This window comes from Pyrus communis, chromosome 13 (genome assembly GCF_041283825.1).
Source record: "Pyrus communis isolate YQ-2024b chromosome 13, ASM4128382v1, whole genome shotgun sequence".
Taxonomy (NCBI): domain Eukaryota; kingdom Viridiplantae; phylum Streptophyta; class Magnoliopsida; order Rosales; family Rosaceae; genus Pyrus; species Pyrus communis.
In genome coordinates this window covers 30,792,333-30,816,875 of record NC_142577.1, presented here as the reverse complement: position 1 = coordinate 30,816,875, position 24,543 = coordinate 30,792,333, and the positions used below count along the sequence as shown (strand labels likewise).

At 38.9% G+C, this 24,543-nt stretch overlaps 4 protein-coding genes across 5 annotated transcripts; all 4 read right to left on the bottom strand.

The window, feature by feature from the left end:
* Positions 1 to 779: 779 nt before the first annotated feature.
* LOC137738343 (uncharacterized) lies at positions 780 to 4,832 on the bottom strand. Its single transcript, XM_068477981.2, has 5 exons — positions 4,461 to 4,832; positions 2,060 to 2,158; positions 1,848 to 1,944; positions 1,541 to 1,676; positions 780 to 1,410 (listed from the first exon to the last, which is right to left on the bottom strand). The coding sequence occupies exons 1-5, from the start codon at positions 4,479 to 4,481 to the stop codon at positions 1,350 to 1,352; spliced, it is 414 nt and encodes a 137-aa protein (XP_068334082.1). The 5' UTR covers positions 4,482 to 4,832; the 3' UTR covers positions 780 to 1,349.
* A 3,785-nt stretch (positions 4,833 to 8,617) lies between these two features.
* LOC137738226 (inactive leucine-rich repeat receptor-like serine/threonine-protein kinase At1g60630) lies at positions 8,618 to 13,133 on the bottom strand. The gene is made up of 2 exons (XM_068477859.2): positions 11,269 to 13,133; positions 8,618 to 9,559 (listed from the first exon to the last, which is right to left on the bottom strand). The coding sequence occupies exons 1-2, from the start codon at positions 12,587 to 12,589 to the stop codon at positions 8,901 to 8,903; spliced, it is 1,980 nt and encodes a 659-aa protein (XP_068333960.2). The 5' UTR covers positions 12,590 to 13,133; the 3' UTR covers positions 8,618 to 8,900.
* A 1,257-nt stretch (positions 13,134 to 14,390) lies between these two features.
* On the bottom strand, positions 14,391 to 17,009 carry LOC137738321 (uncharacterized). 2 transcript variants are annotated; one of them, XM_068477960.2, is made up of 6 exons: positions 16,614 to 17,009; positions 16,193 to 16,315; positions 16,009 to 16,108; positions 15,381 to 15,496; positions 15,048 to 15,270; positions 14,391 to 14,529 (listed from the first exon to the last, which is right to left on the bottom strand). In XM_068477960.2, exons 1-5 carry the CDS (start codon positions 16,944 to 16,946, stop codon positions 15,049 to 15,051), a joined length of 894 nt encoding a protein of 297 aa, XP_068334061.2. In that variant the 5' UTR covers positions 16,947 to 17,009; the 3' UTR covers positions 14,391 to 14,529; position 15,048. The 2 variants fall into 2 exon arrangements, with proteins under 2 accessions (XP_068334061.2, XP_068334060.2); XM_068477959.2 differs by lacking the exon at positions 14,391 to 14,529 and having other exon boundaries at positions 14,837 to 15,270; positions 16,614 to 17,008.
* Positions 17,010 to 17,375: 366 nt separating this feature from the next.
* Positions 17,376 to 22,636, bottom strand: LOC137737744 (uncharacterized). The gene is made up of 6 exons (XM_068477296.2): positions 21,167 to 22,636; positions 19,211 to 19,266; positions 18,897 to 19,127; positions 18,316 to 18,607; positions 17,931 to 18,127; positions 17,376 to 17,821 (listed from the first exon to the last, which is right to left on the bottom strand). The coding sequence occupies exons 1-6, from the start codon at positions 22,355 to 22,357 to the stop codon at positions 17,668 to 17,670; spliced, it is 2,121 nt and encodes a 706-aa protein (XP_068333397.2). The 5' UTR covers positions 22,358 to 22,636; the 3' UTR covers positions 17,376 to 17,667.
* Positions 22,637 to 24,543: the final 1,907 nt, after the last annotated feature.

Sequence of the window (24,543 nt, the reverse complement as noted above, 5' to 3'; positions counted from 1 at the left end):
TTTCAGAAACATAATCAAAACTATTTTCCCTTCTTGAGAGACCGAGAAGACTCAACAAGTTGTTTATTTAATCTATGGAATGAAAACCTCGGAAATCCAACACACTTAATCCTCACAATTTTATGCACGATCTCAATTTAATTAATTGTAGTTTTTTTTTGGTTTTTTTTTTGTGAAAAAGAGCATTTAATTAATTGTAGTTGTTAATTCATCAATCTATTTTTTGATTCCCTAATAATTCAACCATTGAATGCAAATAATAAACGGTATGTTTTCACTTCCTATCCCTAAGGCAACTTACATAGAACTAATTTATTGTGATAGCAACTTATATAGAACTAATTTATTGTCAACATAACATCCCATCCAATAATATTATGTATTAAAACTTATATATTGCAATACCGAAAATCACATAACAATAAACTCGTTCTATAAAGTCAATCTCTACAAATCCAACCAAAAGACCCAGAATGTTTATAAAACGGGCCTAAGACCATTTTCATAATAATATAAAAAAAAAAAAAAAAAACAAGATCCAAAGCTCTTATTAAGGAATCTGGACCGGCCCACTAAAAATGTAAAAGGCCAATGTACTGTCAACTAATAATTTTGCGGGAATATGTAGTGAAAATTGAAAAAAAAATTGAGCTAAAGCCTCAATGAAAATTGAACACAAGACTGCATAAGCAAATATTTAGTAGTTACTTTCTGAATTTAAATTCCTCATCCCCTCAAATTTGTGCAGCCCATTCCTATAACTATAATGCACGTCAACATGCAACGATAATAATCTATATTTCTCAAGACGTAACTAAGAATTCGATACAAAACTGAATGTCGATAGTACAGCGATTATATCAGAGAGGTGCCTAAAAGCCTGCTGTTTGATGCTTAATTTGAAGTGGTTTAAAAACACCCTAATCAACTACATGCACGTTAACCTTGAGTAAAAAAAAAAAAAAAAAACCACGGGGGTAAGTCCCTGGTGGATTTTTGATGCATAGAACAGGGTTGCTTTGGAAGCAAGAAGCAGCACAAAAAATTAACCGGACGAGACGGTAACTCAATCAAGTAGCTGCGCTGACACCAACTGACAGAGTTGGTGCAGCTGAAAACGCTGGATCATTTAACAATTATATGTATTTGATCTCAACTGGCAGAGTGAGAAGAGAAGAGAGATCAACCGTTAGACACAGACTGAGACTGCAGCATGGAGGATTCATGAATGGAGTAGTTATCCCCAGCAGCACAGCTACCAAGCAAATTAAAATCGGAGAGAGTGAATACGCTTTGATTCGATCATGTGCCTGTCTACGCTACGCTAGCTCCATTCCATCCATGGTCTGTCAAACTGTTCTATTGATAGCCAGTGTGAAGTATATGAGGATTAATGTACCCATACTGGACCTGATCAAGAAGAAGAAGCCAACAATCACTTCACGTAAATCTCTTCGCTCGTATTTGTTACCAGAGTAGTACATATAAAAAGACATGGTAGAGGATTCATATTTATTGAAGAAAGAAATCGAGGGCTTACACAGTTGCAAATATAAAAAGGATCTTCCGAGGGTTGATGGCCATAAACCGATTAGTGCCTGTAAGCGCAGTTGAGCTTGACCCAATAGATTTTGCGGTGATCAATGACTGCTTCAACGGCTCCGACTGAGAGTTCACTATCAAGGATAACATAGATAAAGTTCAAATTGCAATCTATGCCAAGGTGATCGATGATTTTGAATGTTGACACCAACCCATTAGAGTAAAAGATGACATTAACTTTTCAGTAAGATTGCAAACTACCCTTTGAAACTTCATAGAAAGCTAGCTAGATGACTATATTATACCTTTCACTAGAAGTTTCTTTGGTGGCTCATCCGTGTCCTCCTCGTCAGTAGTAATCAATCTCTCTGCTCGATAAGACCATTTTCTTGAGAGTGCTCTCTACAGTAAAAAAAAATAGTGTAATAGAAAAGCATGAGAAAGTTTGCTGATCAATTTGTGTGCATGCCATGTGAGGAGTACTTTCAAGATTGACAACAACGACACTGCTACTTACTGTCATTTTGGGGCTTCCGGAGCTTCTATCTGAGAGTTGTGTAAGGCTCTCAATATCCAACACGACGGTATGAGTTCTATCTGAAGCAGTTGTATCAGTCTGTCGTTGAATTGAATAAATAATATCAGTACATTAATGGATGCATAAATAATCTGTCGATGAGATATAATCAGTGACCTACGTACAATGCATCGAGACAAATTTTATCGACAACTTTTAACAACAGACATTCACAATCCCATACAAGGTCCAATAGTCTACGGACACTGCTCGAATTTGGGCAGGAATAACCGGATGCAGATCAATAACATGGAGCTCGAAAACTTGTTTACTTCGAGCATGATTGATAATGCATCTGCAGATAAGTTAATACCAATTGCTAAAAAGATTTTTATCATTTATATATCTAGACGGTAATTTCATCTTTTCTTTTGTTGTTGACTGACAGTTGCTAGAAAGATGTAGCATTTGGCCACCAAGGAAGGACTACAAGTACCTGAGAAACAACAGACAAACACTAAAGCAGTGAGCTAGCCAATGTCAGAAGAGTAACATTATTGTGGTATTATTTATATTTTCTTTATTAAATATGACACCTATGTAGTACGTAGCCAGTTCCAAATAAACTTGCCCTGATTTTTATTTTATTTTTTTAACAAACATATTATTTATACTAAAAGGGATGGGGTGGGGCTTAGCTTCACTATGGATTAGCAATAATATAGTTCAAACTCGCTTTTGATGAGGATCGAACCTAAGACCTTTCACTTACAAATGAATAAGAATATCAATAGATCGTAGTACTAAGTGGCAAACTTAAACAAGTTGATAAAAGAAAACAAATTATTAGGACTAAATACAGAGCCAAATGAAATTGGATGAATACAAATTTCCTACTCCTAATTTTTATCTAATTCTTGGACCACTCCCATGGTCTCCCATGTGATGTGACGAACCCGAGGCAAGAAAAACTATACAAAAATTACTCATGCTAATTAAGCTTAATTAATAATCTTTTGAATTAATAAAACTAATAGGCAATCATGGAACCACATGCACCTAAAAATCCCAAAAATTACTTATAATAATGGGGTATATTTTTACGATGGCAGACAATCTACTGCGTTTCTGATATGCCTGTTTAGTTGTTTGCTCGTATTAAGTGAAAATGTATATGATACTCCAAGGCAAAAGAAAAATTAAATAGTTTGTTTCGACTGATAGATTAATGGCTCGTTTAGAAGTATATTTAAACTAATTGAAAGTGTTTTTAGAGAAAATATTTTTGAGTTTCAAAAGCATTTCAGTGCTTCTCCATGATTAACTTGCATTTTTACTAAAGATTGATTTCTAAATCATTTTCACCAAAAATAATTGTAGTTATTTTAAGTCACTTTCACAAGAGTCCCATTTAAAAAGCATAAATGTTCATGCATATACCAAGAACTATTGAGTCCGTGAGTTGAATGAAGCTTGTCAGTTAGCATGGTGGAAGTTGATGACTTATGGCTTCAATAATTGCTATCAACCTTTATATAAAATATATATATATATATATATATGTGTATATGTATATGTATATTTACAATTTGTTTTTATATTTACAATTTGTTAGATAGCTGTACTTACCGGTATTCTGCAGAGTTCTTCATTGCATGAACCAGGAAGGTGATTAATTACAGATTAGATGCTAATAACAAATTTTAAATACAAACATTTGAGATACTCTTTGCTAGTCAGCGCAGTTTGGTTTTTTTAAGTTTTAAGAAATTCAAATTTCCAATAACGTAGACATCCAAGAGCTACAGAGTTGATGTACAGCAGCAAATGCACAAAAAGACAACATATAACGTGTCACTTCAGTACCATTAATGTCATGTTGCAATAAGGTTATTTTCTGATATATCATGTAACACTGTTGCTTGATTTGGATGTCAGTATTCATTTATAAGTTAAAAGAAATACGACTTCATCGCATTTGAAAATGCATTCATAAGTGAAAGTGAAACTGGAATTTATGGATGGTTAACCGGTTTTTAAATCGAATTAGTAATTAGTAATTAGAATGAACAAGTTCGATTACGACAAATATTGGAGTCCAACAAGAAGAGAGAACATAAAAACTAGAAAATTACAAAAAGAATTAAAACATGGAGATTATCAGTTCATCTTAATTGTATCTGTAATTTGAATAAAATCGATATATAAAAGAAAACAATTTGGAAATTAAGGCAGAGGAAAATTTCGACATTATATCTGTAAACCGAGATTTAAGTCGTAGAACAATAAGCTCCACGTACTAACGTAAACACCGAGTCATAACAAATTTCCAGTTTTAAATGAATTTTTTTGAAGGAAAGTGTATAATTGGAAAGAGTAGAAGAATCGAGAAGAAGAGTACCTGTGCGGTCTGCTCCTCCATCTCAAAATCTCTCTCGATTGAATTCTCGGAGAAATTAATCAGAGCGGCCCGGAGAGATCGTCGTCGTCCTCCTCCTCGATCAATATTCCTCAATGTATCAATGTTTGCCTCTAACTTAGAACAACTTATCAACAGAGCAGCTCATCGCCGATCGCCGTCGGAAAGCGCTCTCTCTCCTCCGTCTCTCTGTGTTTCTCTTCTGAGACTGAAATTTGTAGACGTACTGCCTCCTTCTCACTGGCTGACTGGGCGTAGTAGGTGGAACGGAGAGAAAATTAGCTAGGATTTGTATCGCCAGATCGCCCTCGGTTTCTCTCTCTCTCTCTCTCCAAACATCAACTCATGCATATTGGCATATTTTAATGATGCGATGATATATATGCTATTGCACTTTGTTTAATCTTTTTTCTCTCATAATTTTGATACGTCCGTACTTTTTTGCCTACCTTTCCGGTGGAGATTTAGGTTAAGCCGCGCAATAAATACAAAATTATTGTATAGAATATATTAAGAGAAGCGTTATTAACATTATAAAAAATTTATTTTACACTCATGACAAGTGTATTTTTTTTCTTCTAAATATAGAAAGTTTGGAGTATAGAATGAGATGTTTAGAGTACCAATAACAATTTCCTACATTAAATCGTAATATTAATGACTCCTCTCTTTGATTTATTTATTGTCCGAGTCATATTTGTTTTATATTTTGCCACTCTAAAACATAAGAAGCCTATCGATCCAAGTGCTGGTTCAGTCAATTAATCTAAGGAAAATGTTAAGAGGACTCTCTTTAACGTCAATTCTCGTGCTAATATTATAAAAAAGTATGTTAAGAATGACTCTCACATTAATGAGAGGAAAGACCATTCATGTGCTTATAAGTAGTTAGGCTACTCCCTATAATGCTAATTGATTTCATGGTGAAATCTCAATTTTCTTCAGTGTCAAAGAGTCCATAAATAATCATATTTTAAAAGTGTCTTCTTCGTATTTCTCTTAATGTATAATATATTTTCAATTATTGTATATAATTCTGATTTGGTAGTACTTCCCAATCCATCGCGCACATATTCTATTCATTATTTTATGTGAAATCGGGAATCACCTCATGCATTGTTGAATTTTTTTATTTTAAATGGGACTGGTTTGTAGCTTCATCATGATAGGTATTTCAGTCACTCTCTGATCATCATCGTGTGACTTACTAATGCTAGAAAACATTGCTTATATTTTATGTCTATTTCTAGCAAGTGGACTACCGCATAACATATTTAGTTACATAATGTAGCATATATGTAGTGGAACATGATTATACGTGCGCCACTCCGCTATTAAGTTTGAATGCTTTCACCGATTTCTGCTCAGTTTAGCAAACAATCATTATTTGAAGAAATGACCTAATTGAAACTGATGGGATTTTTAGCACGATGTATAATTGATAACTCAGTATGATAAATCTGAAGTCTTATGTTTCTCCAAATATATTATCAAATTTTTTTTTTTTTATCAATGTAGAACTTTGAATGGTTGTATTTATTAAATAATTTCTTGAAACAAATTTTTTATTTATTAAAATACTAGTAAAAAAAGGGTATCAATATTAAACTAATCAAAAGTAAATTTAACTCCTAACCACAAACACTTCAAGTTCAGTCAGCACATAACACTTCGATTGAAAAGATATTTATGTCAAATATGACAGTAACATCCTCATCTAAAATTTAACATATGCTTTAGGGATGCACTGAACATTTTGATTAAAACTTTCAATTAAAATTAATAAATTCAGTTGTTTATAGTGACTATTTTGGAAAAGAAAACTGAAAAGTTTGTAATTTTTCTTCAACAATTTGTGGCTATTAAGTAATGGTTTGGTACTAAGGTGCATTTATAAAAAGTGGGTATAAAAAAAAGCTGAGCTAAAAAAAGTGTTTGGTAAACACTTAAAAACAGCTTATTTTCACAGTTTTTGGTGAAAAAAGCTGAAAACGTGAAGCAGCAAAAATGAACTTATTCTCATAGCACAGCAGAAGCAATTTTTTTTTTCAAATTACAACAATACCAAATCAGCCCTAAATAATTTGAAAAAAGGGTAAATTACATTTTCATACCTCAGGTTTGGAGCCTATTTCAATTCCTTACAACATCTTAAAAACATTTCACTTTCATACCTTAAGTACTATTTTATTTCAAAATAATACCTCCGTTACATTTTCCATCCATTGATCCGTTAAGTGCTGACGTGGCTGCCACATATATGCCACACGGCTGCCACGTGGCAATTTTTTTTTTTTATTTTAATTTTAATAAACCTAAATCTTCTAAAAAAAAAAAAAAAACTGAACCCCATTCCCTTCCCCGCAACCCCCTACCCAAACCCTAAATCCCATGTCTTCTCCACTCTTCCCAGTTCACCTCCCCGACCCACTACCCATCGTTCCAGCTGTTTTTGTCCCTCCTTCATTTCCTCGCTTTGGAAACTCTTCCCAGAGCTTTCTCTTAAACCCTTTTAAACCCCCACCTTGTCCCTCCGTGACCGTTCGCCGCTGCTCACCCCTAGTCACAATGTCGCAGTCCATACATCTCTTCACCTCGTCCAACCTCGCCATCTCAAAGCACCATTCATCCTTCTTCTCCAACTTCAATCGCCGGTTGCCGATCATCACCACCACCACCAAAACCACCGCCCATTCTTTCCCAAAGCTCTCCATCAGAGCCTCCTCCTCCGATCGCGAGCCTTCTGTTCTCGTTACTGACAACGACACGTCCTCCTTGGGGCTCCAATCCCCTCCTTCGCACTCCAACCATGCTTTCTCTAGCTCCATCGAGGTCAACGCCGTCACCGAAGCTGAGCTCCGGGAGAATGGATTCTGTTTCACCAGGCGCACCAAGCTCATATGCACCATTGGCCTTGCCACCTTCAGATTCGACCAGCTCAAATCTCTCGCCCGTTGGGGCATGAACGTAGCGCGCTAGCGTGGAGAAGACAAAGTGGGTCGGGGAGGTGAACAGGGAAGAGTGGATCGGAGAAGACATGGGATTTAGGGTTTAGGTTGGGGGTTACGGGGAAGGAGAAAGGGAATGGGGTTCAGGTTTTCTTATTTTTTATTTTTTAATATTTAGAAGATTTATGTCACATCCCCGTCCGGGGCGGATCACTTCCCGGGCCCGCTCCACCACCGTAGCACGATATTGTCCGCTTTGGGCTTACCATTCCCTCACGGTTTTGTTTTTGGAAACTCACGAGCAACTTCCCAGTGGGTCACCCATCATGGGATTGCTCTAGCCCCCTTCTCGCTTAACTTCGGAGTTCTTACGGAACCCGAAGCCAGTGAGCTCGCAAAAGGCCTCGTGCTAGGTAGAGATTGGAATATACATTTAAGGATCACTCCCCTGGACGATGTGGGATGTCACAATTTAGGTTTATAAAAAAAAAATAAAAAATTATTTTTTTTGCCACGTGGCAAACATTTGGTAGCCACGTGGCATATATGTGGCAGTCACGTTAGCACTTAATGGATCAATGGATGAAAAATGTAACGGAGGTATTATTTTGAAATAAAATAGTACTTAAAGTATGAAAGTGAAATGTTTTGAAAATATTGTAAGGAATTAAAATAGACCCCAAATATGAGGTATGAAAATGTAATTTATCTTTGAAAAAGACGGGTTACAAAAATAATGTGAACTCCTCCGAAACAAATTTTGGGAAGAATGCATTGGTAAGCACAACGAGGGGCGATTGGTTTAAATGTCAACAGCAGTCAATCCAATGGCTTTTGCCATGCACACGCGGCATACATGCAAACCAAAACAGCCTGCCCTTTTTTCACCCTTTTTTCCCCTTATGCTTTTCTGTTGTTGCTTCAATTAATTTGTCTCCTCTTTAATTTTGTGCTACACAAATTACATACGTCTTTGCTTTTGCCTAGTGCCCAAGTGGTACACCAATTAATGTGGGGATCTAGGGGGCCGAGCCCATGGCCCAAACAGAGGGCCCATTTTCACAGCCTATCCCATTTGGTCCACCTACTTTATAGGCCCACATGGAAAAACAATAAAGATTCCAGATGTATACATCAGTTGGAGGTAATTTGGTACGGACTGTCAATATTACTATGCATTAAATAACGCAATTTCACAGACAGGTAAATCTTCAATTTTCACTAAATAAATGTATCAACTCTCAATCTCATCAACCAATAACAAAACTCTGCTGACCTCTCACTGTGGCGATAAACGCGTTTCATGTAAATTTTTCTTCAATATGCAAAGAACAAGAATTAAATCACAGAACCTTTACACCAAGTGCGACACTCTACAATGCGTAGTACAAGAATCACGGTTCAAACCCGAAAGAATCAGAATACATGATTAAGTTTAATCCGCCACGTTAATTACTTTACCAATCACTCATGATCAAATGCTCAAGTGTTCTTCTCTTGGCAGGCTCTGAACGGTATCCGACCATCTCCCCGGCGAGTGATCACTGCTGTTGGAAGACACGTGACCCTCCGCTCTAGCATCCCTTATCATCCTTAGAACATCTCTCATCGCTGGTCGGTTCTCCGGTGATAGCGCAACACAAGCCATTGCTATGTTAAGAAGTGCCTGCAGCTTCTCCTCTGATGCCTCATTCCCCGAGGCAGGGTCATCCCCTGACTCTGTCTCTTCTTCGCGCACCGAGCGGACCCACCTAGGGATGTCCGAACCATGTTCCTGGACAAGGTCTTGGAAGGGAGTCTTTCCGGTTAGGAGCTCCAGGAGGAGGACGCCAAAGCTGTACACATCGGCTGGTTGGGTGGATGGTTTTCTGATGTCGCGGCATTCTGGTGCTCTATAAAAGAGAGTGCTTGCGCTAGGTTCTTCGAGTGAATTCGGATCTCGGAATAACGTGAGACCATAATCCGTCAAGCAGGATTCAAAATCGGAACCTAACAAGACGTTTGAGGATTTCAAGTTTCCATGAGTTAAGCCGGGGTTCTGGTGGATATAAACAACACCACTCGCCAAGTCCTCAGCTATTTTAAGACATGACGTCCAGTGAAGCGGCTTCCCGCCTCCTGAAGTTCTTGAACCTGTAAAACAGTTGGAGTATTTCACCACTACAACTAGTCTAAAGAAACATTCAAGAAAACTTGTTGAACAAGCGACAAAAACCAACTAAAAGCCAAGTATATAATGATATGAACTAGATTAGCGAAGGAACAACGCACACAGTTACATGACGAGAGAGATGGATAGAAGACGATATATCTCCAGCTACACGGTTGAATCTCTTAAAATAATGGTCAAATGTGCAACGTGCAGACACGATAACCAGAGAATTTGAGCCGGTGAGACATCACAACATGCTGAGGTCATACTCAAAATTGAAAGGTTGATTAGCAGGCCAACTCCTTTCCAAAGATTGAAATTTATTATTGTATAATTGAGTTCAATTATTAATTACCGTCTGAAAGCCTAAAGGCAGGGAACAAATTTTTGACATAATCTTGTCTTTATTTACCTAGATCTCTTGGAGAATGATGAACTGATGCAGAAAGATTGACAATGACTCATGCCCCACTAAATCAACCTTTTTTTCTTCAGACTATTGGCCTCATGAAAAAGAGATAAATTCAAACTTAAATGCAGAAAAGTAGTCGACGAGCAATATCATGCATTGATGATCACATAAAAGAGCAATCCTGAGTCAACCAGGCTCTCTTCTTTGTGAGGGTAGAGGGGGACATATATTGTACGTAGTCTTATCCTTACTTTAAAAAGAGGTTGTTTTCAAGAATCAAACCAATGACCTTTTGGTCATAAAAGAGTAACCCTTCGGTTGATCATTCATTGATGATCACAGGAATGATGAAATCCTAGCTATGGGATCTAAGAAGACATTCCCAAATCAGGCTGCAGACTTGTGTGTGGGGTCCAACCCCAATTCAAGGAGTTGAATTTGAAGGGCTTGAATTTGTTTTAAAAACCCAGCCAGCCTCCTCACGTTTCATAGAAATGGAAAGGGTTGAAATTTCCTCTATCAGAAACAACACACAAGCACCAAATTTTTTAGGTTCATGAATACGTCTTGTTTATAGGATGGCCAACATGGTTTCCAGCCCAGAAACCTGCATGGGGTGGACCCTACAGGCGCCTACGGATGCGGGTGACCCCACACCACTAATCCGTTAGATCATAACGTTGGAAAGCATCATCTCCGGATCCCTTCTACCTGAGTCTCCTGATCAACAAATCCGGACTTTTGAAATTTGATTTAACGGCTAAAAAACAGGAGGTTCCATTGAAAGTTATAATAATTTTAGCCGTTGGATAAAATTTCAAGGATCTGGATTTGTTGGTCAGGAGGCTCAGATGACAAATCCAACATGACCCACCGTTAAATCAATAATCAATGACCTCTAAAAATCATTAGTTAGAAAGTTTACATCACTAAATATGTCCAGTTAGAAAGCTTGTATGACAATCATAGAGATGCTTACGTAGGGTTTTCCGACTAGGGCAACTTTACATGGAATAGGTCTTATATTTTATGAAAAGTGTTCAACGAATAAAATGGTTAGACAAGTGTAATTTTTCTTGTAATTTAGTCACACCCAACTCCACGTTAAACACAAGCTACTTGGAAATTTTATGATGTTAACCAGAAGTTAATCTCAAACTTTGGTACGGAAAACTTTACAAGCTAAACACAACCATAGTGATTATTAAACGAAAGAAATAAATAAAAAAGCAGGTGAACAAGGGGAGTAGATGAGATGTGAGGACCGACAAGACGTACCATGAATAAGTGAAAAGAGGCTGCCATTGGGGAAATAATCGTATACGAGCAGGCGTTCCTCCTTAGCCTGGAAGTAGGCCCTCAGTGGGACCAGGTGCGGGTGCCTCAGCTTCCCTAGCAAGTCCACGTGTCTCCTAAACTCGTCCATCCTCGGGTACATCGCGTCCTTCAACCGCTTCACCGTCACGATAAACCCGGACTCCATCACGGCCTTGTACGTACTTCCCATTGTGCCCCTCCCCAGCGTCTCCGCCGACGCCTTGAGCAAATCCTCCAGACGGTAACCCATCTGCTGATCCCCTGCTCCGCAGAACACCAAACTCCCCAACCCCTCACCTTCCCACGAAAACCCACCATTATCACCTCCCTTGCCACTGGGCCCCTCCCCTGATCCTCCTCCTCTCTCTGCTGCCAGCTCAGCACCCCCAACAACCCCGCCTTTGCTCCTCCTCGCCTCCCCGCCACCGCCGCGACTCCTCCGGCACACCATCCACAGCAGAACCGAGCAGATTAGGACCACCGTGAACCCGCCCACGCTCCCTGCGATTATCTTAATCAGTTTCCCGCGCTTTGACTTTGACATTGGACCCGGTTGACTGGTGGGACTCATCGACGGCGGAAACGCGATAATGCCCCCGCACGGTTTGTCAAGTTGCACCCCGCAGACATAGACGTTCCCCAAAAACGACGACGCATTGAACAGAATCAGAGTTGGGGTCACCGGAATTTCTCCGGATAGCTGGTTATTCGACACGTTGAAGAACCGGAGGGAGGTCTGGTTGAGCGGTGGAATGGGACCGGTGAACTTGTTGTCCTGCAAGGACAGGACGTAGAGGCGGCGGAGCCTGAGCAGTGACGTTGGGATTTCGCCGGAGATTTTGTTTCCAGCGAGGACGACGATTTTGAGGCGGTGGAGGTCGGAAATGGAAGAGGGGAAAACGCCGGAGAAGTTGTTGTCGTTTAGGAAGAGGGATTTGAGGTTGAGGAGGCCGGAGAGGTCGGGGATTTGGCCGGAGAGGGAGTTGCCTTTGAAGCTGAGGACTCGCAGCTGGTCGAGCCGGTTCAAGATCTTGTGATCCAAAACCCCCGTCAGGTTCGAATATTCCAGCACAAGCTTCGTGACTCTGCCTCGCAGGCAGTCCTTCACGCCTTCCCACTCGCACACATTGCTTCCCTGCCGCCATGGCAGCACGCTTTGAGGGTCGATTGTAGATTTCAGAGTTAACAGAGCCTCCGCATCTCCTGCTTCTGCCGAACCCAGAAAACCCCAGAACAGCAATGGCAGCAATAAGAAAAAGATTCGACCTTTCTGAGAAACCATTTTTAAAAATCTGCGGATTGGATCGATTTTTCAGACCGCCAACATCTCAAAAATGCAATCTTTGAACTTGTATTTTGCTGACTGAGAAAACCCAACTCGGAAATCAGAAATCAGAATCCGAAATGTGTGTATACATATGGAACCTTTTGAATCTCGAAAGCGAAAAGGTTTTGAACCTTTTGAGTTCACTTTCCTTTCTCAGTCTCTGCCTTTGACTCATCGATCACTGTGCTGATGCTGCAACTGTACCATTGATTGATTCGACAGCTTGAAACAAAAAACGACGGCTTTCGCTTCTAGAAAAAAAAGCACTTCTAATTTACTCTACTCCCAGCTGCGGAGGAGGAGCGGTGCAGAAAGCCCCATTGGCGAGCTCTGCGCACTGATCAATGGGGAGACACCAAAACTGTGGGGCTTGGGAACACGACATCGTTTCGCGGACATTTACTTGTAATCGTAATTTTATTACAGCCTAAGCTTCACGTGAAGGAAGCTCAGAACTCCACTCCTCTCTATGATTTGTATATTCTTAATCTGCAGGCACAATTGAACCCAATAATTATAACTAAATAAATAACATTTTCTAAATTTATGTTTGTTTTTACTTTCTCTTGGGCGGCTCAAAGGCTAAACTTTTTAACCGTAGAGTGGTGAAACCTCAAAACTCAAAAGGGAAAGGGATCCAAAATTTACTCACCCCCGAGTCTTCGATTTCATCAATTTTCAACGGACTTGGCCTTCTTTGGCCCCCCAGTTCCCACATTTTCTCATCTTTTCTTGTTTGTACAGTCACGGTTAAGCCACGTTAATATTTTATATCATTATTATTTTTTATATTATTATCTTTATAAAAAAAATCAATATAAAATGTTGACGTGGCTTAACATTAACCGCATAAAATAGAAGAAGATGAGAGTGTATGGGAACCGAAAGAGCAGAGAAGCCAGGTCCATTTTCAACAGCTAGCTACCCTCTCTGAAATTAACAAGCGTCCGAAAAACTCAGATAAAAAAATGATATTGAAGTTGTGAAAGGATGAGAGTGAGTCGACCCAGATAAATGCTGAAACTTGAAAAGGAAAATAACACATAAAAAAATCTGAAAAAAAATGACACATGTGAACTACCACTTGAATACTCAATGCTTGAAAAAAAAAACTCTCGAGAACAATAATTTAACTGGGAAAGTAGGTGAAAGAATTGAAACCTTGAGACATTCTTTTGTCACCGATAAATCACATAGTAAGTATTAATGGGCGAATGATTTATCTTTTAAACGCCTAATAAGTATTTACTGAGCTAGTGATGCTATTAAAACTAGATCTTAATTGCCTCCTCAGTCCATGCTAGGGCAGAAGGGGTTGAACTTATGGACTACCAGACATCTTACTCCATCATTGCGAAGAACTTATCCATAAAAAGAGATATTTTTCCTTGTGATCGAAACATAGAAAGTACACTACGTGCTTTTATATAAATAGTGAAAATTTGTATTTTTTAAATTATTAACATTTTAACACACATATTCCATAATTTATATAATGACACGTAAAGTACTACCCTATATTCCGATTACACTGAAAAATCTCTCATAAAAAGGCTTACAAGGTATTTCAAACCAATAGATACATAAATTTTCCAAATGACTCTGATTATTTGTATAATATGTCACGGTAACAGAGCTAGGTAAGTCTCCTTCCTCATTACTCATGTACAATCATTGGTATTGTACACGTGACAAAAAGCTGGAACAAGTAATTGAGCTCACGTTATATATCCGGCCCAACAAGAAATGAAAAGAGAGGGTTGAGCTGATCACGTTATTTCACCGCCACTTGGTATTCGGCTCCAACAACTCATGCCAACTGTCTTTCAATCGATCAATACGGTGGTTGACGGTGGTCTTGGCCCGACGACACACCCGCATACGTTGCCGGAGATCTAGGAGGGCCCCAAAGATATCAAATCTCATGCACACAAGCAATCAGCAACTATTATCCAGCTTTTATTTGGGACAATTATAATAATACATTGGTGTGAAAAGACTAATATAAATTAATGGTTAGAAAATCAAAATCAAAGTCATATCAGGAAAAAGATTTATATGAAACGAGCTCTCGTTATTGTGTCGTCTTAATTTAATATCATGTGGGAAGCAGCGAATCTGTTTCAAATACTTTGCTATTATAAGAAAAAGATTGAACACAAAGTAGACCATAACAGCGGCAGATGCACATTGGAACCAAGGTACCGAACAAGCCTTTATATTCCCTTAAGATGTTACAAACAAAACGCACATAACCATGAGTAAAAATATGAAGAACAACTTCGTCGTACAAAGAATATGAAGACAGAAAGTTCTGCCTTGATGCCTATAAGTTATAACCATGCGTGCAATTCCCATCTGTGACAAAACACCATGAAACAGAATTTAGAGCAAGAGAGACAAGAAACGGAACCTCAAGCCACCTGCAATTGGCGGCACCTAGCTGCAGCTTTCTCAAGTGCCTTCAATCTATTAGCTTCCATTCGCGCTTTCTGTTCATCTGTCATCTGATTTTCAGTGGATTCCCTAGCTTCATTGTTTTCGACTTGATTGGTTATTTCTTTCTGGAAACTATCTGCTGCAGATATACTAGCACTAGCGGCAACCATCTCACCATGGAACGTCTCAGACGGTTCCTACAATTAGCAAAGCAAAGGACATCAAGCTCTAGTAATTAACAAATGGAGCTTTAATCCGAACATCAAGAAAACTTCAAATAAACTAGATTGAACAAAATTGCACATACTTGAGTAGCTTTCTCATAGATTTCATGAAGCATCTCTTCCTGCATATCATCCACATCATGGTTCCCTGAAGACGAACCCCCCTGGTAATCACTTGGTCCCTCAGGGTTCAAGGTTTCTGCAGGAATATAACAAGATCAGAATTCAACATGGAAACATAAAAGACGATCGTTTTTCCAAATCAGCCATTTCACGATGAATAAGATTATTTCATAATGAACATAAGAACTCCCTACTTAATTATTAAAACAAAGTAACATAAAATCAATGCAAGTAGATTTCCACTTATCAATATTATTCTAACCCACTAAGCTCTGGTAGTCCGGTGCAGTGATGTTTCTCTCCTCAACTTACTCATAATCCACTCAGCAGCCAATCCTTTATCCTAACATCATATCCCTAATCGAGTTATAACCTAAACGTCTGAGGATTCTATTTTCAATCTTCTTATAGGTCTTCTGTTAATGATTTACAGTAATTGCAGCACTCGGTCCTTCCAATTAATACCAAATAACTCTGGCACTAGGCACTCAAGATTTTGTACAAATGATATAATGCCAGCAACTCTAAAAATGTATCTCATCACATGATAAATTAGAACAATTATACAAATATGACGGAGCATAATACCCTGTTGATCATTCGGAATGCCTTCCTCGGCTGGTGGTTCGCGCAACTTTGTTGGGTCTCCTCCACTTGCAACTCTTTCTCTCAATTCCCTCAGCGTCATCTGCTCAAAAGTGCAGATTAAGAATTAAGCTTTGAGGGAGACTCCAAAGACATTCAAAATAAAAAAGTGAGATATCATCAGTACCTTTACTCGTCTGGTAGCGGCAACTTGTTCGACCTTATGAACAAACTGATCAAATGAGTAATACGGGAGCAAACGCGAATGCCATTGTGTGTACAACCCAATTAGATTTCCCAAATCTCTAACCTGCAAAAATTGCCCAAAGAAAAATGGCACTTTCACATTTTTCCTCAGTAGTATCACACTTTCGAGAAAATCGCTTCAAACCCAATAATTTAGAAGGGAAGAAGTGCAACATAGAAATTTCACAATTAAGAATCAATTAAAGCAACGCGTCTGGATAACTGAAGGGTTTTCTTCTCTAATCGAGCTTTAATTTATAATTATCGAGTTACTTTTTACCAATTTACTAAAAATATTAACAACTATTATGAATTTTCTTGCACAAAGGAAAAGAAACAAGAGCAAAAGTGAGATATCAGACCTCGTGTCCGCGGCCGCGGTACTTGAAGGCGCGAGGGAAGTGGCGGAGGACGTAGCCGAGGCCGTCATCTGAGAGAAGCAGCTCCGGAGTCAGCTTCGGCCGAGTCTTCGGAACCGACACCTTCTTAACCTTCCCTCCGATCCCAGTACCAGTACCGCTTTTGAAAGGATATGAAGAGGAATTGGGATTGGTGGGATTAGGGTTGGGATTGGGATTGGGATTGGGATCGGCGTTAGAATTGGGGGTAGGGGCGGAGGAGGAGGGGCAGTCACGTGACCAGTGGCCTGGTCGGCCGCACTTGTAGCAGCCGGTTGCTGCTGGTGCCTTGTCCATTTTCTTCTTCGGATTTTGCTTTCTGAATCCGACGACTGGATCGTGATGTTTTGGTATTTTATTTCATTTTCTGGATTTTTTTTTTAATTTTTAGATTTCTTGGCGGGAAGAATTGGAGGGAATTAGAAAAGGCCATTTAATATATTTAAAATGGGCTCTGACTATGGAAACTAAGGCCCAAAATTCTCGAGAGATTATGTCTCACACTCCGAATTACTTCTTTTATATTCTTTTAATGTTTTAATATTTGTTTATCAAGTGTTACTTCTTTTCTCCAACGCCATCAAACGAATCCAGAACATTCCTTGTAGAATACGAATCTGAAATTCGTCCTCAACCGTTGGATATCCATATAGTGGTTGTTGTGTGACATGTTTGAAGGCATTATTTCATAATCATTCACCATTTGGCATTGCTAATTATATAAAAAAAAAAAAAACTAGATTTTCATTGCATCCCAAAAAACTGAACTCATAACACAAGAAGAAATTTACAAGGGAAGTCTCGTCACATGCTTCAATTCCTTTCCCCCTCTCCTTCCTCACTCTCTCTTTCAATTTCTTCACAACGAATTCAAATCAACAAATCCTCTAATTCTTTTCTCAAAATTGAGGTATTATGTACAATAATACTTCCCTTGCCAATGCAAGTATCTATATGTATGCGTCACCTGTGATAAGTTTCAGTTTTTAAACAACGGCACCTAACGGGTTTTCGAGGCTCAAGAGTTCATGGACCAATCGTAGTTCTGGTACACGATACTTATATGCCCTCCGTCACCCAAAAGATGTGTCAAAAGACCTGCTCTGGTTGCATCCAAGTAATTCAGGATCCACTTTAGAATTTCCTTTTCTTGTCCAAAGTCACCATTGAACCTGCACAAACGCGCGCACACACAATATTTGTTTCTCTTCAGCATTGTCTAACCATGACGGTTGCTTTTAGAACAACTAACGAAGGTTTAATAATGACTTCATCACTCACCATTTAATAATTTGGGTGAGGCTCACGGTCCTCTTCTCCAAGTTCACTTCCATTCCACCGCTCTTAAAGAACTCTCTAGCTGCAAATCTCAATTCAGCTTCAACTCCTTGGGGTGAGAAAAATCTTACCGTTGGGCTTGACCTTGTCCCGTTACAGAGTCCGAAGTGAATTAATGGATTCACCCTAGCACAAGCAAGCTGTATTATATCGGACGAAATGAAACTCAGTAATCTTTTCAGACAATGAGAAAGTGTATTCAAACAAAATAACACGTACGTATGACTAAAATGCAAGTGGAGGAAGCTTTTATCCAGAACTGTTCTATCGTCCAAGGATTAGGGAAGGGAGAAGGCAGAAGAATCAGAGACTAATAAAAGTTGTTCACCTCTGTTCGCTTGTCTCCAGCTCCAAAGGGCTTGACCAAGGAATAAGGAGGTCTGCGGTTGTTTCTGAGGATCCCATTTTCGATGGCGCTGAGGGAATAAGGATGGCCACCGACCAAATACTGGAAGTCGGAAAAGAAGGATCTCCTTTCGATTACTCCTTGTGGACGTCCTATCTTGATAACTGCATGGATGACCATGGCATTGTAGAGGTTCAAAAAGAAGGCTAGCCTCTCATCCTTTGAGAGTTCAAAAAGGTTTACTCGGTGTAGTTCTTGAACCAAATTTATGTACCTGCATTGAAGAGAGGAAGGAATTTACTTAAAACAAAGTTACATGACTAACAACGCAGATTACGATAAATGTATCAATAATTTGTTATAGTTTTCAGTAAAGTAAACTAGAAAATTGGTGAAATTGATGCCAATCAAAGTATTTCGTTCAAACAGGAAGCCACTTCATCATATTTCAATTCTTAGGAATATGCAATGTAAAGCAAGAAACAGCAAATTGGTGAAACTTCGGCATATAAATGCTTATCTAATTGAGTGAAAGTGCTAACTGCAATGTTGACTGATCCTACCTTCGGAACTCCTCACTGTTGCTAATGCCGATGTAATCAAGATGGCGCCTGTCATCTGAGGCATAGGACTCGAGTATGGCAGACATGATCTTGGTGAGCCTTTGGCCAACTTTCGCTGCAGGCTTTGGTTCACAATCATTTATGGATCCCCGGAAATTAAAGCATTTGGGAATAAATGGTTCGTGCTCAAGGAAACGATAAAAATGGTTTCCATCCTCGAAATCATTTTCCCTACACAAACACAAAAGGGTTATTATGGATGAAACTATGCCAGTTTCTTTAGTTTTCAGTTGGTTCGACAGGTATTTTCTTACCCAAAGACATGATGAACAAAGTGCTTCCTGGCAAGCTGCCTTCCAATCTCAACTGCCTGCATATGTTGTATACAAATTATTAACATCCACAATCTTGACAGACAATTTTTTTTTTTTTTGAAACATCTGTTTAATGCCTCACGTGTAATCTAAAGTTTGGACTGAAAAGACTCGAGCACTGTTTCATCTGTTAAATTTGACCAACTAAAATGCAAAATTAACAGAATTTCAACAAAATACAATTAAAAAAAGAGACTACTTAATAATTATTATACGTCATAATTGAAACAAGAGTGTTGAGAACTCGGTCCAATTCCTATCAATTTATGAAACAAGGTCGGCTGACGCAACGTTTGAAATTCCTCCATACCCAAAATGTGGAAAAAGGACTTGGGGGCCATGTCAAAAACGTTACGCGTTTACTCTTTTCATAAATCATGGCATGAGTTATGCATGCCCTCGGGGTGGGAAGGAGCCAAATATCTGACTGAAGTTTGTAATGCGTGATTTGACATCTAAGGGGACCCCTTCAAAGTTCAAACATATCTTAATAGCTGCACCAGATCCAACACAACCTTTCTTGTTTTTTAAGGAATCATTTCAAGGAGGATTTGTATGGCTCGTTACACATTAAGTGTTAATAATACAAAAATATGTATTGATTTTTCTTCATGTATTCTTGTATTATAGACGCAGAATGTTATCGTAATTGTGTACCCTTATACAAGTTGCTCTCTAGTCGTTGGCTACAAAACCAGTCATACAAAAGGCATATAGACCTTCATCAAAAACATGGTCCACCAGCTCTCAGTCTCAACTACTTGTCCTTCCACAATTTATGACCAAATTTTCCACTACTATCTTACTCAAAAAATTCTAAGCTGCAACTGAAATTTCCTCTCACATTAATATATTTATCGTCATGTGAATTCGAAATACAAAAATTTCTCTTACATAGGTAAAATTGAATGCAAAGGAAAGAGCGTCAGAAAAATAAACTCAAGAGAGTGGACCTAGTGAAAAGCTCCTTACAATAATGATATTGTGGATGCCAAAATTGTCTTCAATGAATATAACATGTGATGCAAGCTTTTCATTCAAATTAGTCCAAAAATTACCAAATTCAATGATAAATGTAGCTACAAACTAAGCATTAAAATATAAGAAGTAGGTTTGTATCGGTAACCCATATTATTCTTGAGCAAATAGAATAATAATTAGTTTAAAATTTAATTAGTCGATGATTTTTATGGTAACTTTGTATCTATTAAGTTTAATGTAACCATACTCCACCGCCATGGTCGTCATTATTAGTGTTAGCTATGGTAGTGAGAAAGACGCCAAAGCAAAGTAGGAGACAATCACAAAATTAATATTATTAATTAAATTATTATTTAAGTATTAGTTAATCTGTTTATTTTTTTGTTGATAACGCATTGCAAAATATTTAGATATAATCTACAAAATTAAAGGTAATGCTAACTATACTAAATTTGTAAACCAAATATTGTAAACTAAATAATATGGAAATGAATAACTGAATATTACTTGAATGATGATTAACATTTTTATTTCTTATTTACGACACATCATTCAGTTTGCAAATTTAATCTTGTATTACTAAAAGTCTAAAATATTAATCCACTTAAAACTAATATTTTATTAATATTTCGTACTTAACAACGGCCAAAAACTCGCTGAATATTTAGCGGTTACTCATATTTTATTAGCGCGTAATCAGTAAACCGCGGCTGGTTAGCGGTTCGATCCGCAGCAGCCGAGCAACTAAATTTAAATGCTGCGCGGCACACTGTAACCAAATGATCCCGCGGAGTTTAATTCAAACAAGCGGACAAGAAATCGCGAGTCAAGCGGTTACGGTGGCTCGAGACACAGAGAATAACAGTAAAAACAACAGTTGTGGAAATTTGGGAGGGGGGAAGAGGGGGTCCGTACCTTTCGACGCCCACAGTCCAAGTGCTGAATGATGACCTCCACCATCTCGCTCCCGGCGAAGCAGTTCTTGACGATCTTCATCTTCATCAGACGGTCCTGAATCGGCAACTTCAGCCGCAACACCCTAACTATCCCGATCATCTGGTCCGTGCACTCCTCCTCATCCAAATCGTCGAATCCGTAAACCGGCGGCGCAGGCGCCTCGTCGGGACATTTCGAACTGAGCATCTCCTCCAACCGCTGGTCAAATCCGCCGCTGTTCCTCAGCGAGTTGAGCGCCACTAGTCCTCCGAACAGCTTCTCGTTGAAGAAAATCTGAGGTACAGACGAGCTACCCGTCCTCTCCACCAGCTCCTTCTGGCGATTGGGATACACGTCGATGTTGATCTCCACGAATTTCAGCCCCTTCTCTCTCAGAAACCTCCGCACCGCCGTGCAGTCCCTGCAATTCGACCGGGAGAAGAAGCTGATTCGACCTTTCAGCGCCTCTTGTCCCTGTGGCTGCTGGTAATCGTCAGACTCGCTCTTGAGCTTGACCGTCACTTTCAGGCCGGAGAGATTGAACTCCGTCACGTCTTTCGATTTCAGATCTTCTTCTCCGTTGCTATTGGGGCGCTGGTCCTTCAGCGACGACAGCCGCCTCACGAACGCCGCCGAGAAATTGCTGCTTCGCTCCCGGATGAGCTTCCCGATCGCCGGCACGTCGACGCCGAATTTCTGGTTATTCGAAGGGTCGTCGTTTGGAGAATCCGGAGGCGACGAGTAAATCCCGGGCGGCGCCTCCGGCTTCGGGAGGTGCGCGTGAGGACGGAAGATCCCTTCCGCTGCTGTAGCGGGCATCTCAACGGCTAATTGCACGTGCTCGGATTTTCGTGGAGAAACCGTTTGAAACTCGTCCGACTTTTCTGTTATCGAGGTGGGCGAAACGTCGTCGTCCCGTTCTTCCAGGTCACCATTTCCATTTGCATTTGGAATCTCAATTTCCGAAAAGCCATCTCCCTCTTCCTCCTCGTGATCTTTTTGCTTCGGTATACCGTTTGAGACAGAATTTGAACGATTTATTAATTTCTCGGGCTTTCTGGGACTTTCCGGGAAAACCCCATTGGCCGGCATGCCGTTTAACTTTCCGGCGGGTTTACAAACTCTGACCTCAACGACATTGTTCCCGATTCCATTGGTGGAAAAATCCATTTATTTCCTTCTTCTCGAGGAAATGCAAGATTTTTCTGTTTTTGGAAAAGGAAAACTGGGAACCCTAAGACTAAGAGGAGGAGGGGAGAGAGAGAGACAGAAACGAGGAGGAGGGAGAAGGAGAGTTGACAAAAAGGGAAGCGAAGAAAGCAAAGGAAAAATGGGTTAGAGAGAGTTTTTGTTTGTTGGAGAGGGAACGTTGAATTCGGAGAGGTTTTATGGAGGAAATGGGCAGAGGTTTATGGAATCCCATTTATTTCATTTATTTATTTTCTACATACAACAAGAGGTCAAATACGTGAGACATTTGGACTCTTTTGAGCCATATCCAATGGGTCGCCGGCCCAACCTAAAAAATATCATCGGCCCTACTTAAACCGCTATCTATGGGTTTCAATTCGTTTTCATTTACTATAATACCCTAGAACCTAGGAATGGCAGAAATTTTCAGAAAGACGGATAACCGTAGGTATCATAGCGGTTGTTGTATTAGCCGGTGATTAAAATATCTACGAATGTCAATATTTTCTTCGAAATATCTGAAAAATTAAGGATCGATATGAAAAAAGAGGTGAAAATACATACATCATCTTATATCAGCGAGATATAGAAAAATAATAAATACTTATAATATCTACTGATTCACTACAAAAAGTTTGTCGAACTCGATTTCAAACTTTTGAATTTTTTTAGAATTCTTTCGTTAATTTCAACTAAATTTGAATGAGTTGATATACTCAATTATCCACCCCATTGTAAATTTTCATAATTTATATTGAATACAACCGATATCAATATTTTTATTAATTTTGCACATCGATATTTTCACATATATCGATAATTTAAACACTAATATTAGCAACTTCCAACCTAAAATTGTATTGTACATAAATTTAAACACTAATATTAGCAACTTCCAACCTAAAATTGTATTGTTATGTACAGAGGGATCCCTATGCATGAAACGGGGCTGTCAGTTATTGGCACCCCCGACCCAAAACTAAACCGTGAACATCCCTACTTGAGCCGTGATCCAGTAGGGGTTTTTTTTGGTAAATGAAAGGATTCTTTAGGAATGCCGTTATTTTAGATTTGGGTGACTAGTCTAGAAAGAAAGCAATTAGAATTTAGGAAGGTAGTTCCATTGACAGGAAAAGGATATCCTAGGGATCCGGAGAATGCTGTGATCGTGATTGTTTATCGTACATCGTGCAGTTAGAAATTATTTTAAATTTTAAATTTAAAATTAAATATAAATAGTATTTAACAAAAACTGACCGAATAATGTACGATGAACAATCACGATCATAAGAATTTCTAAAAAATTGATCCCGCGGGGATAATTTTCCCCATTAACAGGGCAAGAGTCCAAGTGGCAGTATTAGGCCAGGCCAAATTCAGTCCTTGGATAGGACTTCGAATTTCTTCAAAACATAGTCTACAGAGTAACAGAAAAATCTTGTTTTGTTAGGAGGGTAAATACATTTCTTCTTTTGTTACAACACAATAATTACTTTCTTTTTTTACAGCATCCAACAGAAAAAGCAAACTTTGGAAACCTTATCAAATCTTGTATACGTATAGAAATCATTGACCAACAAAAAAAATTTACTGCAGGTAAGTCACATAATTGCACTTACCAAAGGAGTTGAAAAAATTAAAAGAACAACCTATTTACCTTTAAACATACCTTGTTTGAGGAATCATAATTATCGTAAATATGGTGTCCTTACTTTTTGCCTTGCTAATTTTTATGTATTATCGTCCTTTCTTGAAAATATATTATGTATGTATCCACCATTTCCCCTCCCCCTCTATTTTGTAGCATTCATACCTGTCCTCAATTTTGTTTTCATGGAAGTAATGACGTAGTACAATGTAAAGAAGTGACAATAATAAATTAGGGCCAAGTCTTCTCTAATTTCCATGGAGCGAGGTTTGTACACGGCGATGAACAATAACTATGGAGTTGACTTTTCGTGTCCGTTTGAAAGTGATTATGAGAGGACCAGCCAAGTTTTCTCAGATTTCTAAGCAAGGTTTGTACACGGCAAATAAATAGAGAATAACGATTAAGGTTGATCTTTAGTGTTTGTTTTGAAGTGTTTCTGAGAGGGACATAATCACTTACATTATGTTTGGACGAAGAAATTTAAGATTACCAAGGAATTTTAAAATGACGGAAA